Source organism: Aquarana catesbeiana, linkage group LG10 (assembly GCF_042186555.1).
Source record: "Aquarana catesbeiana isolate 2022-GZ linkage group LG10, ASM4218655v1, whole genome shotgun sequence".
Classification (NCBI taxonomy): Eukaryota; Metazoa; Chordata; class Amphibia; order Anura; family Ranidae; genus Aquarana; species Aquarana catesbeiana.
Window position 1 is genome coordinate 213137848 of NC_133333.1, and position 14169 is coordinate 213152016.

Below are 14169 nucleotides of genomic sequence, written 5' to 3' on the forward strand. Positions count from 1 at the left end.
TCCCCCAAAAAATGTAAAAAAAGAAAATTTCTTCATCAGTTTAGGCCGATATATATTCTTCTACATATTTTTGGTAAAAAAAAATCGCAATAAGCGTATATTGATTGGTGTGTGCAAAAGTTATAGCGCCAAAATAGGGAATAGATTTATGGGGTTTTCTTTTATTATTATTATTTTTCTTTTTAGTAGTAATGGCAGCAAGCTGCAATTTTTAGCGGGACTGCGACATTGCGAAGGACAGATCGGTCAATTTTGACACATTTTTGGGACCATTGACGTTTATACAGCGATCAGTGCTATAAAAAATAAATAAAAATAAAAATGCAATTACTGTGTAAATCTCACCTTATAGGGAAGGGGTTAACACTAGGGGCGATCAAGAAGTTAAATGTGTTCCATGCTAGGTGTTTCTAACTGTAATGCCCCGTACACACGATTGGACATTCCGACAACAAAATCCATCGATTTTTTCCGATGGATGTTGGCTCAAACTTGTCTTGCATACACACGGTCACACAAAGTTGTCGGAAAATCAGATCGGTCTCAACGCGGTGACGTAAAACACGTACGTCGGGACTATAAACGGGGCAGTAGCCAACAGCTTTCGTCTCTTAATTTATTCTGAGCATGCGTGGCACTTGGTGGGTCGGATTTGTGTACACACGATCGGAATTTAACTGATCGAATTTTGTTGTCGGAAAATTTTATAGCTTGCTCTCAAACTTTGTGTGTCGGAAATTCCGACGGAAAAAGTCCGATGGAGCCCACACACGATCGGAATTTCGGACAACACAATCCGATCGCACTTTTTCCGTCGGAAAATCCGACCATGTGTACAGGGCATAAGGGGATGTGACTTTCTAGAGGAGGAGACATATCGCTGTTCCTTGGAACAGATGATCTGCCTCTCCTCTCCTGACAGAATAGGGATGTGTGTGTTTACACACACACATCCCCATTCTCGCTCTCATGCCCGCAATTGCGCGTGGCCAGCGGACATCGCAGCCACCTGCCACGCTCATCGTGTCCCCTGTCTAGTGCCTGCGAGAGCTATTTAAAGGGCCGACGTACAGCTACAGTGTTTCGCGGGAATGTGCCGACTTGCTGCAGTATAATGATGGCAGATGGTCGGCAAGTGGTTAAATGATCGCACTTTGTGCCATACGCAGATAAAACATCATATCATTCGGTCAACTGTTTACACTAAAACTAGCTATAGATAGATTGACAATCAGTTGGGTCAACAAGGACCGTCCAAACTTTGATCCATCTATGCCTGGGCTCACTCAAAAGAAGTCGATTAATAAACAATTTCTCTCAAATGAGAATATTGTACATTTTTTATTCGATCAGCGCTGTCAGAATACAATAGCACAGCAGGGAGTATTCCTCAATACAACTTGCTTGTGTGGATGGGAGAATCTATTTATGTCCTTCTATTTTTTGTTTGGTCAGTTTGCTGGCTGATCAAAAAAATGATCCGTCTATGGCCAACCCTAGAGGGTTGTAACTGCAATATAGCTAATCCTCTACTGCCACAAAAGAAAATAATTATGTATTGCCAGAGAAATGTCAACCCTCAGAATGTCCTGTCATGGGCAGCATTTCAGGGTCATCTGTAAGCATTCCTGGACTTCTCAGAGAGAAGTTACTAATTCCGATCTTAACCGTTTCAGCCCCGGAAGATTTTACCCCCTTCCTGCCCAGAGTACTTTTTGCGATTCGGCACTGCATCGCTTTAACTGACAATTGCGCGGTTGTGCGATTTTGCACGCAAACAAATTTGACATCCTTTTTTCCCCCCACAAATAGAGCTTTCTTTTGGTGGTATTTGATCACCTCTGCGTTTTTTATTTTTTGCACTATAAACAAAAAAGAGCGACAACTTTGAAAAAAAAACAATTTTTTTTAACTTTTTGCTATTATAAATATACCCCCAAAAATATATAAAAAAAAATGTTTTCCTTATTTTAGGCCAATATGTATTCTTCTACATATTTTTGGTAAAAAAAAAAAACAATCACAATAAGCGTATATTGATTGGTTTGCACAAAAGTTATAGCGTCTACAAAATAGGGGATAGTTTTATAGCATTTTTATTATAATTTTTTTTTTATTAGTAATGGCGGCGATGTGCGATTTTTATCATGACTGCGAGATTATGGCGGACACATTGGACACTTTTGACACTATTTTGGGACCATTGGGTCCCGCGGGCACGCTGTATGCAGCGGGTGCTCCCGCTAGCCCCGCCAATTAAAGGGGACGTACAGGTACGCCCATTTGCCCATCGATGCCATTGTGCCAACGTATATCGGCGTGCAGCGGTCGGCAAGTGGTTAAAGTGATTGTTATTTTTATAGGAAAAAAAAAAAAGGAGACTTTACAAACATGTTATACTTACCTGCTCTGTTGCAGTGGATTTACACAGAGCAGCCCAGATCCTCCTCTTCTCAGGTCCCTCTTCTGCTCTCCTGGGCCCTCCTTTGCTTGCCATGGGGGCACCCATTCAGACATGGAGCCCCGACCCGGCCCCACTCCCTCTCTCCCCTGATTGGCTAGCTGACTTCAAATGACAGCAGCGGGAGCCAATGGCGCCGCTGCTGTGTCTCAGTCAATCAGGAAGGAGAATCTCGGATGGATGAAACATTCATGGAAATCGCTGGAACTAGATAAACCTCAGATAAGTGTTAGGGGGGCTGAGGGGGGAGCTGCACACAGAAGGCTTTTTATCTTAATGCATAGAATGCATTAAGATAAAAAACCTTCTGCCTTTACAACCCCTTTAAGGCCAGCTTCTGACTGAGCCGCAGGCACGTGAGAGGTAAAGCCCCCGCTCCTTTTAGCGCACTTTACCGCTGTTTAAGCAGCACTTTTCGCCATCTGGCCGGGAGCTTTTAACTCCCACTAGTGGACGAAAAAGGGGTTAAGAGCGCCTCTGTTGCAGCGCTTCCAAATCGCTTTTCATTTCAATGGCCAATCCATTTCAAGGGGCAGGGTGTTTTGGAAGCGATGTATACAGCGCTCCCAAACCACCCCAAAGATGCTGCTTGCAGGACTTTTCCTAATGTGAAAAGTCACACTGAAATGGATGGGATAGTGGTTTTCAGGTGTTATTTAGAGGCTATTTCTGGCGCTAAAATGCCTAGAAACCATCTCAGTGTGAAGCTGGCCTTAGTCACGACCAGCTTGCCATGAAGTCTCAGCTGTTTTATCAGTTTAGCATTCACAATACACAGCATCAACAAATGCTGAATCCACGCTCTTTACACCAGACAATAGGGCTGATGTTTTTTGGGTTTTTTTTACGCATTTCATTTACCTTACACAGCTGAGTTGGTATTGTAGAAGACTGTCATATTTTTATTTAAGATCTGCTTTAAGGAAAGAAGATATTTACCAGAAAGGCACAAGGAGGTGAAGATAGGGTTTAAATGAGCAATACAAAAGCACATTTATATCAGATATTCTCTTGGGACTGACTTGTTGCAGTGGGCCTCAGATGGGTTATCACATCTGAACCTCATGTTAACTAGCTTGTAGAATTACAGCCTCCAGCTACAGTCTAATCTCTGACCCCGGGGAAATATCCTTGAGGTACAGTATTAGACCGTTAATAGAAAAAAAAGCCACATGTGTTCTATGGGGTTATGGCTTCCATTCCAATTAACATTTATGGCTGGAGCAGGCATTTATGTTTCATGAGAATTAGTAACCTTAAGGTTAAATAGAATCACTAACAATGACTTATGGGTTTATTCAGTAAGACAGTGCAGAGAGTGGCAGTGATATACAAACCCTTGTAACCTGAAACAATAAAAAGATATCAGTGTATGGTCTGTGAAAGCTGAATTGTGGTTGTTATTGGTTACTACGCTTAGTATCTCATTACTGCACTTTGCAATTTGCCTTATTTAAAGTCTGAGTTCGCTATTTTTCAACCTGTGAGATACTTGTTCTGTAGTCTTTTTGATTCTCAGCTATTTAAATAAAAAATGTTCTTGCTTTTGTCATTCTTAGCTTCTCTACATATTTCTAACCCTGTCCACCCTTTTAAAATATAATCACTCAAAGCTGACTGTAATAGCCCATACATACGATCCGAAAATCAGACAACAGATCGTCCGTTTTTTTTTTTGCATGCTAGTCGCATATCGAAAATGAAGGGTTTACTAAAGTTACGAAAATTCTCGTGCAACAGAATAAAAAAATCAGAAGTGAGGTCATGTGTTGTAGTGTATTTGTATTGTATTTTTGGATGACAACTGTACTGATTAAACGAAATCGTACGATCTGGTATCATACCATAAAAATGTTCGTGCTTGTCCCATCGGATATAACGATTTGATTATCGTACGATCTTGTCGAAAGCAGTATTTTTTTCGTCTGATTTTCGGATCGTGTGTACGGGCTATAAGGCCCCATTCACATACAGCTGTGCGAGAGCCATTTTTGCCCCCACAGGGATGCATAGGTGTTCTGTGCATCCTAAATGCAGGTAGTCCCATTCATGTTAGCTACTGCTCTCAATTTGATATGCTTCAGGGACCTGCACCCACATGGATCGGCATGGGTGTGTCCGTGCAGCTGCTGCGTCCCAATGAACATGAATGGGGTGGCCTGCACAGAGATGCATGGAACATTTGTGCACACTGCACATTGCATGCATTAAGGTAAAAAACCTTTTGGGTGCAGCTCTCCAGCACCACTTCATACTTGCCTGAGCCTCATCTCGATCCAGCAATGTGCATGAGAGCAGTGGCTCTCCCTGGTATCTCTTACCTCGTTGGCTCAGACAACTGGGAGTCATTGGCTCCTGCTGGTGTCTGCTGTCAATCACAGCAAGTGAGCCAATGAGGCTGGGGGGGTGGTGGAGCCGAGCTGTGCTCTGTGTGTGAATGGACAATGTAGGAGGGTGGCTCGGGAGCGAGCCTCCTAGAGTGCCCCCATAGCAAGAGGCTTGTTATTGGGGGCACTCGGCAGGGGAGAGGAGAATCACTTTTTAAGTATGCCCATGTGAAAGAGACTAACTGCTAGTCATACACTGTACAGCAAATTCAAGACAGGTGAAAGTCAACTTGACATATAATGGCACATTTTTTTAAGGAAAAATGTGATAACATGTAAGGCAATTTGTAAATTAAAATATGTGCCTAAAATGAATGTATGAGCCCAAAGGAGTAACGTTTTGTTTATTATTTATCTATCATTATACTCTGATTCTGGAACATACTTTTTAAGCACAGGAGTATGAAACGCATCTGCTGACCCTCCGTGGGTAGAGTGTGTGTGGCATGTCTTTTGTTCCCATGTATGTACAATAAAGGAGCTGTTTTTACTCTCTAGAAGTGTCGCTATCTCCTTCTTTTCTACCTGCATATACGAGGTTTGCGGACCCAGGCAGGCACCCAGGATTTTTTTATAGCTGAAGATCTCTTAGGATATCCTTTAGAGCAGTGCTCACCCCAATTGCCTTTCCCTCTGCTTGTCAGGATCCTGGAGGGTGAGTACATTAAACAAATCTCAACTTTGCTATAAATTACAGTTCACCTCCAGTCCACAATGCAATTTGGTTGCCTTGGCAGTCTGTTGAACATTGCAATGGAAGAGGGCATATGTGAACTCTTCAAATAAAGTTGGGTTGGTGCAGCGCCCTCAAACAAAAACATATACTAAACTCAAATATACCAAATAAAAAATAAAATAAAATGAAAAAAAACTTAAACTTGCTACAGGTGGTTGCCGGCTATTACCTTGTAAAACTGTGAACTATTAACTTCAGTGCAATGTGTGAAGCAAAACCTATAAAATCTAGTAGAAACCTTGCTAGAGCTATTTGCATACAATTAGTAATCTGCCAGCTATTACCTTGTAACACTCAAATTCCACAAATTCCAACCTTAACCATAAACGTATATTAGCTTTAAATGACAATATATATTTTATATATTTATATATATATATATATATATATATATATATATATATATATATATATATATATATATAAATCAGTGGAGTTTTACAAGGTATTAGCTGACAACAGCAGGTTACTAATTGTATGCAATAGCACCAGCAAGGTTTCTAACATTTTTTAAATGTTTTGTTTCACACATTCCACTGTAGATAATAGTTCACTGTTTTACAAGGCAATAGCTGACAATCACCTATAGCAAGTTTAAGTGTTTTTTTTTTTTTTTTTTAATTGGTATATTTAAGTTTGATTTTTGTTGAGAGCGCTGCACCAACCTACTCACTTAATGAGGACTTTGGACTTTATTTTATATAATTGTGTAACTCATTGTTTTTCACAATTTATGCTTTCTTTGTAGTATTGGGCTTATGTTCTGAATCTAAACAATTTTTTGAGATTCACAGCAGCAAGTGTTTCTTGTTGTTCACTATTATCAAGTTCTTATTATTAGTGTATTCACTGATTGAATAAGCGCACCATTTTTTGAAATATTTACATATTTTAGAACTACCTGAATTTGGTGCACGAGTTGCTGTCAGAACCAAAAGTGTTGCAGATGCTTCATGCTTCACACATTGTTTTGCTAGAAAGAAATCGATGTATACATATAAAGAGAGAGTGGGGATAGGTGGAGTTCTGTAGTCCAGTAAGCAAGGCTGGCAACACTACTTGGGATTTTAGTGCAGTAAAGGCAGACTTGTCCGCTCATGATAGGAAGTTAGTAACACTCTGGATTTTTGGCAGGTATTTGTCTGTACTTGCAGTGTTTAATGAAGAATAAAACATGGGGAAATGTGCATTACAGCAGAGATGAACTACATTTGTTTTTCATTATTTAAAGTGCTTATTGTTATCATACACTTTAAGATCAACAAACAGTAAATACTGAATGCCACTGCAAGCGATTTGAGACATTGGAAGCAACCTAGACATAATTATAATGATGTGGGACTTATTTGAACAAAAAAGTTTATCTAATAATTATTTAAATTTACCTTCTGGAACTCCTTTTCCTCCTCTTTCAGGACCTCCAGTTGCTTGAGGACCGAGTCTTGCTGGAAGTCTCCCCTGTCAATCTGTAATGCAAAAAAAGTGTGTTCGTGGAGACATTTCAGGGTTTTTGGAAAAATGTCCTTGGAGGAATAAAGTGGTTGGAAACTTTCACATATGCCCCCTGAAGTGACTAGCCTCAGGTGATACACAGAGATGAAACAAATCTTCCTAAATAAGTTTTTCTTGATTATCTGCAGCTCTCTCTCTTCTACAGCCATTCAAATTCCTTAATTTACACAGTGTTCCTGAGCTTCAGAAGGCAGAGGTCGTGATCTGATCTACTCATAAAGCAGACAGCTGAGTGCAATCTGAGACCTGGGTGGAGTGGAGGGAAAGGGCACACTCCCCTTTGCAAAGTCTCATAGGGAAACATGCACAGCTGAAGCGATCAACCTGCTGTATGCTTGGGGGGAGGGGGGTTGGTAGGGCTGTCTCTTGGCATTGTTTGGTGTCAGGTGTTAGAAATGACTTATGCAGACAACAGAGGGAGGAGAGGAAAGCTAGAAATCCCACTAGGTGTTTAGGTTTGAGGCAAGTACACACTGAAGGAGGATAGGCTTTGTTCATTTTTCGTTTCAGAGGTTTACAACCACTTTAAGAAATAAGATAGCCAGCTGTGTCAATTCAGTTTAATTATCATTATATCCAGTTAAGAGAAACAAGTAACACGTTTCATCAGGGCTTGAGATGTTAGAGAATCTGAACTGTTAACCTGCTGTGATTTTACCATAAAATGTGCTGGGTAACAAATTTGCTTCCAGTCTCATGAAAATAGGCTCCTTATGCATTCTTTTGCAGTCTGTTTTCTTGTCTCTACAAGCAATTATTTAGCTGAGGTGCTAACCTTTCTAACCTCTGTCACACTCCATCAAAAAAAAAACAAACATATATGGTACTTTATTTTGCATGACTGCAAGGCTAGCATTTTTTTTTTTTTTTTTTTTTACAATAAAGTCCGTTCAAGTGTTTTACACTGTTAAAATTATCATCAATTAAACTATGATTCAGGGTGAAGATAGGGATTCTGGGTACCTGGGTTGTACCCCGGCAGTTGCCAATGCCATGAGAAATCTGCAATAGGCTGCTTCACTTCTGGCTGAAATAGCCACATTTGTCCTATTGTGGACCCAGAATCTAGGCAGCAATGGTTACTTTTATCCAGTTTCAGTTGGTTAAAGAGTTTGCAATCATTTGCATCTGTTTTTAGTTATTTTGTATTAATTCTAATGTATTGAATTGTGTATAATTTTGGTTTGTGAAGACCATTTTTTTGCAGACACTTTTACAGATGAATACAAGTGTGACCAGCATCAGGAGGTTCATGTTCCATTGGTAAATTTTGTTGCCATCACCAACCTGACTGCACTTATTAGAGTTAACACTTCTGGATCATTTTTAATTCTACATGAAGGCCATTTCAAATATATGAAAAAAAAAAAATCTGAATTGAGAAAAAAAAAAAAATACACAAACCCGTCTAGGCATACAGCCGCATGGAAATGTTACTTATAATTGCTATTGATTTTGGAGTGCTACTTTCTGTGTTTTGCCCAGGGGTGCAGTGTGCAATTTCCTAGGGGAGGAAGGGAAAAGCGTGGGCTGGGAGTGGGGCCCATCCAGAGAATATAAAATATGCATATGATTCTGCTGCATTGCCCGCTCTCTAATCAGACAGGAATTAATGTTGGCCCAGTGCAGCTTGTTGGAAATCTATAATATGTTATTTCATACTGTCACTTAGCCTTTGTTTACAATTGTTTTGTAAGTTATTCTGTAAAGGATACAAAAAAAGGGCCCAGGACAGGCTGAAAACATGTCTATTAGCTTGGTCTCTTAGCAACCAATGGCAGGTAATCTCACTTGAGATGTAGGCCGAAGCCTGGAGCAAGCCTTGACGCGCGTATTAGTGGTGCAGAAAGCAATTTTAAAAAGTCATGTGTAGAGCTGGGGCCGTAATGGCTTCTGTGTATGATCCTGCATTATTACAGAGCTATTGTTGCACTTAAAGCTTTGCAAGTTAATGATCAAGGCAGCATAAGTTTCCATTACTTGGAACTGGAGAAAGTCCAGCTTCTATCATACCACTGAGTGGGTCAATTGCTTCAGTGAATTTGCAGCAAAATGGAGGAATTACCTGAATTAACCTTGCGCTTGACAGAAAACTTTGAAACAAAATCATTATGTGTATCTTTTGTGGCTGAAGATAAGCAAGGTTCGCTTTAGGCTGTTTTTTTGTTTTAATTTAACTTTATTGCACCAAAATGGAGAGCAAGTTTTATTACATCTTGGAAATTGCAAAAATGATAGTCCTACATTATTGTGTCCATTTTCGCAACATAAGGTTGTGACATTATTGTTACTATGGAACAGGTTTATTCCTTTTAATTTCCCCGCACAAAAATCCTGCCTGTAGTCACTAGTCCACTAATTCTTCTGATAAAAGTGCTCTGCTATTAGCATTATATTTTCCTTTTGTATATACCGTATTTATCGGCGTATAACACGCACCTTCGTTTTAAAAGGGAAGTTTCAGGAAAAAAATGTAAATTTTAAATAAAGATCTTTGAAGCAAAATAAGGGTCACAATCCATCAATGCAGCCTCACCAATGCCTATCTGCAGCCTCACCAGTGCCCATCTGCAGCCTCACCAGTGCCCATCTGCAGCCTCACCAGTGCCCATCTGCAGCCTCACCAGTGCCCATCTGCAGCTTCGCCAGTACCCATTTGCATTCTCACCATTGCCAATTAATGCAGCCTGCCAGCCTGCACAGTGCCCATCAGCAGCCTCTCCATTGCCCATCTGCAGCCTCACCATGGCCAATTAATGCAGCCTGCACAGTGCCCATCTGTAGCCTCGCCAGTGCCTGGTACACAGGAGATCGTGGCTGTGTATAATCCGGCGGCGCTCGGCACTCCTCTTCCCTCAGAGATGGCAGGAATCAGCGTATAACACGCACACACGATTTTCCCCTGATTTTCAGGGGGGAAAAGTGTGTGTTATACGCTGATAAATACGGTATTTGGTTTTCCTGTAATAATAAGGATTTGAGTTTTAAACTGATCACACAAACCAATAATGGAATCTTTCTGTGATTGCATTACCCAAAATTATTCACAGATTGTCTAGGATTATCTAAAATAACACACAGGAAACTGTAGTGTAGGGTATCAATATAAATACATTTCAAGAAACACTACTGTAGTTGGTATTGGTATACCTGGCAAGAAAGGGACACACGTAATTGATAATCCATTCCATTTCGATTGGTGAACAAAGCAAGCACTTACTCTTCTACATGTGCTTGCTTACTCCTTGCATGTATTATTAAAACGCATCAGGAATGAAGGGTGTAACTACAACCAAATTATTTTTAAAACTAAATAGAGTGGAGAGGGGCTGTAAGTTTTTTTTATTTATTATTTTATTATTTTCTGAGTCCCTGAATGAGAAATGTACTCTTACTTCCGGTGCCAGTGGTAACTGCAACAGAGAGCAAGGGAAAATTCTCCATTTGGGGAGGGAGGGAGATTTTACCAGCAGGGCAGATGGCTATAAAATCTGATAGAGCTCCCAATTCTTCACAATCTATAAAAGTTTTTTTTTTTTTTTTTTAATTGCTGTTTGTGCCAGTATATGGGAGATCTCTCCTTACTTCCTGCCTCGGTAACCACTGTTACCAAGACAGGAAGTGACGGGTTCTTAGTTCCCAGACTTCTTAGTGGGATTCGCTTATGGCTAGCGTTTGTTTTTTTTAGCTCCGTTTACTGTCTTGAGTACTTAACGAGCCTAAAGGGTGGAATCCAAATGTGTAATGTACACTTCATTAGCATTTTAGCCTGTAACATTACATCCTTAAGCAGCCCTCACAGCCCTAAAAGACTTCATAAGACCAGATGGTGCACAGGTGACATTAATGACGTCTGAAATCAAGACGTGCAAAACATAAAAGCAAGGCGCCCCATGCTAATTAAAGGGTCTACTGATCCTCACTGCTCTTGGCTGGACTGTGTTTGCAGTCCTCCATTTCTGTAGTCTGGTATTTACATCACCTACGGTAATATTTCCTGGAGAGCACAGCAATGTGAATTTCTGCAAGTGTAACGAGAGAGATTTTAATGAGCTGCGCTGTAATGGCTCTCTGTGCTCACAATACGGTAATTGGATCCTGCGATCCCTCCCTATCTCTTGCCAGTCATTCAGCGTTTATTAACAGAGTAGTCCAATGTCGGTCATTTCTCAGAGACTCCACACCTTGTGTTAAGCCACAGCATAGAACATTTAGGACTGAAGGATGTGACAAATGGGGAAAGGGTTGCTTTCTGTGCAGGCGGTCCATGTGAAGAATGTTCTGTTTTGCTCCTTATCCACCTAAGTGGAATTGTGTGTTTAATTAAAGAACTTCAGTAAATCATCGAACTGGGCTATAAAAAGTTTTATCTGTAACCTGTAATAGCAAAATCCCAGACCTCCATCCCTTCTGGTGTCTATAACATATACAGTAAATGACAAAACCAGCAATACAATAATCATCTCACCCAGCCATCTGTTTATGTTATATAAATCTGTTTGTATCAGTGAAACAATGTCTTGTTGTGGCAGGTGGTCTGTGTGGTTGTCTTTCTTTAGTTTTATGGATATACTTAAAGTAAACCAGAGCTCAGACTATGCACATTTACAGTATGTCACAAAAGTGAGTACACCCCTCACATTTTGGTAAATATTTTATTATATCTTTTCATGTGACAACACTGAAGAAATGACACTTTGCTACAATGAAAAGTAGTGAGTGTACAGCCTGTATAACATTGTAAATTTGCTGTCCCCTCAAAATAACTCAACACACAGCCATTAATGTCTAAACCGCTGGCAACAAAAGTGAGTACACCCCTAAGTGAAAACATCCAAATTGGGCCCAATTAGCCATTTTCCCTCCCCGGTGTCATGTGACTCGTTAGTGTTACAAGGTCTCAGGTGTGAATGGGGAGCAGGTGTGTTAAATTTGGTGTTATCGCTCTCACTCTCTCATACTGGTCACTGGGAGTTCAACATGGCACTTCATGGCAGAGGATCTGAAAAAACTATTTGTTGCTCTACATAAATGGCCTAGGCTATAAGAAGATTGCCAAGACCCTGAAACTGAGCTGCAGCACGGTGTCCAAGACCATACAACGGTGTAACAGGACAGGCCCCACTCAGAACAGGCCTTGCCATGGTCAACCAAAGAAGCTGAGTGCACGTGCTCAGTGTCATATCCAGAGGTTATCTTTGGGAAATAGACGTATGAGTGCTGACAGCATTGCAGGGGTGGGAGTCAGCCTGTCAGTGCTCAGACCATACGCCACACACTGCATCAAATTGGTCTGCATGGCTATCGCCACAGAAGGAAGCCTCTTCTAAAAATGATGCACAAGAAAGCCTGCAAACAGTTTGCTGAAGACAAGCAGACTAAGGACATGGATTACTAGAACCATGTCCTGTGGTCTAATGAGATCAAGATTAACTTATTTGGTTCAGATGGTGTCAATGATGTGTGGTGGCAACCAGGTGAGGAGTACAAAGACAAGAGTGCCATGCCTACAGTCAAACATGGTGGTGGGAGTGTCATGGTCTGGGGCTGCATGATTGCTGCCAGCACTGGGGAGCTACAGTTCATTGAGGGAACCATGAATGCCAACATGTACTGTGACATACTGAAGCAGAACATGATCCCCTCCCTTCGGAGACTGGGCCACAAGGCAGTATTCCAACATGATAATGATACCAAACACACCTCCAAGATGACCACTGCCTTGCTAAAGAGCTAAGGGTAAAGTGATGGACTGGCCAAGTATGTCTCCAGATCTAAACCCTATTGAGCATCTGTGGGGCATCCTCAAACGGAAGGTGGAGGAGCGCAAGGTCTCTAACATCCACTAGCTCCATGATGTCATCACGGAGGAGTGGAAGAGGACGCCAGTGGCAACCTGTGAAGCTCTGGTGAACTCCATGCCCAAGTGGGTTAAGGCAATGCTGGAAAAAAAAATGGTGGCCACACAAAATATTGACCCTTTTTTGCCCAATTTGGACATTTTCACTTATGTTGCCAGTGGTTTAGACATTAATGGCTGTGTGTTGAGTTATTTTGAGGGGACAACAAACGTACACTGTTATACAAGCTGTACACTCACTACTACATTGTAGTAAAGTGTAATTTCTTCAGTGTTGTCACATGAAAAGATATAATAAAATATTTACAAAAATGTGAGGGCTGTACTCACTTTTGTTAGATACTGTAAGTAATAATGTTCTGAACCAGCAGTAAAAGCACATTGAAAAAGCCTCCACTGACCTCTGTAGCTTTAGGTATTGTAGAGAAATTTGTCACGAGAGTTCAAAACAGAGGCACTGAAATCTTTTTTTTTTTTTATTCCTTTTGCTTTTTATTGCAGCAGAATGTTTGCAACCTGCCAGCTGTTTAATGTAAACATATGGCAGCTGTTATGAACCAAATTAAATCTGAGTCTATAGTTTTTGTTGTGATCCTTGAGAATTAAATACAGTAATACCTCGGATTGTGAGTAACGCGGTTTACAAGCATTTCGCAATATGAGCTATTATTTTTTTCAAATCCAAGACTAGCAGGATTCAAGCCAATGGGGTGTGCAGTATCACATTTGGCCAGAGGTGCGGGGGTCCCGGTGACACTCTGAGCCGCTCAGATGTACTTGGAGACACTTGGAAACACTCCGAGTCTCCGAGCCTCTCCAAGTGTCTCCGTGTGCATCCGAGTGTCTCCGGCGCCCCCCCCACCTCTGGCCACATGTGGTACTGCATACAATAGCAGTCACTGTGGAACAAATTTCCTGAGTTTCCATTAATTCCTATGGGGAAACTCACATTGCGAGTGCTTTGGATTACAAGCATTCATCTGGAATAAATTATGCTCGTAACCCAAGGCACCACTGTACTTGACATTACTAGCAGCTAGAGCTGTCAGGAAGGGCTTGTTTGTTTAGAAACAGTTAGGCCCTGTTTACATTTGGGTGATTCCAAATCACGGCAAAATGCACAACGCACGTTTGGATGCCATTTACCTAGTGGAACCCCAAACTCTGTGCCACTTTGCCATGATTGGCGCTTGACAAAACGTGCAAGAATTGC

General features: G+C 41.0%; 1 protein-coding gene across 2 annotated transcripts in view; it reads right to left on the bottom strand.

Annotated features, from left to right (window-relative positions):
• Positions 1-14169, bottom strand: part of KIRREL3 (kirre like nephrin family adhesion molecule 3) — a 1308166-nt gene that overhangs the window by 16972 nt on the left and 1277025 nt on the right. For both annotated transcript variants that reach the window (XM_073603284.1, XM_073603286.1), the window contains one exon: positions 6970-7050. In XM_073603284.1, the coding sequence (XP_073459385.1) occupies positions 6970-7050 (81 nt within the window). The remainder of the gene's footprint in view (positions 1-6969; positions 7051-14169) is intronic.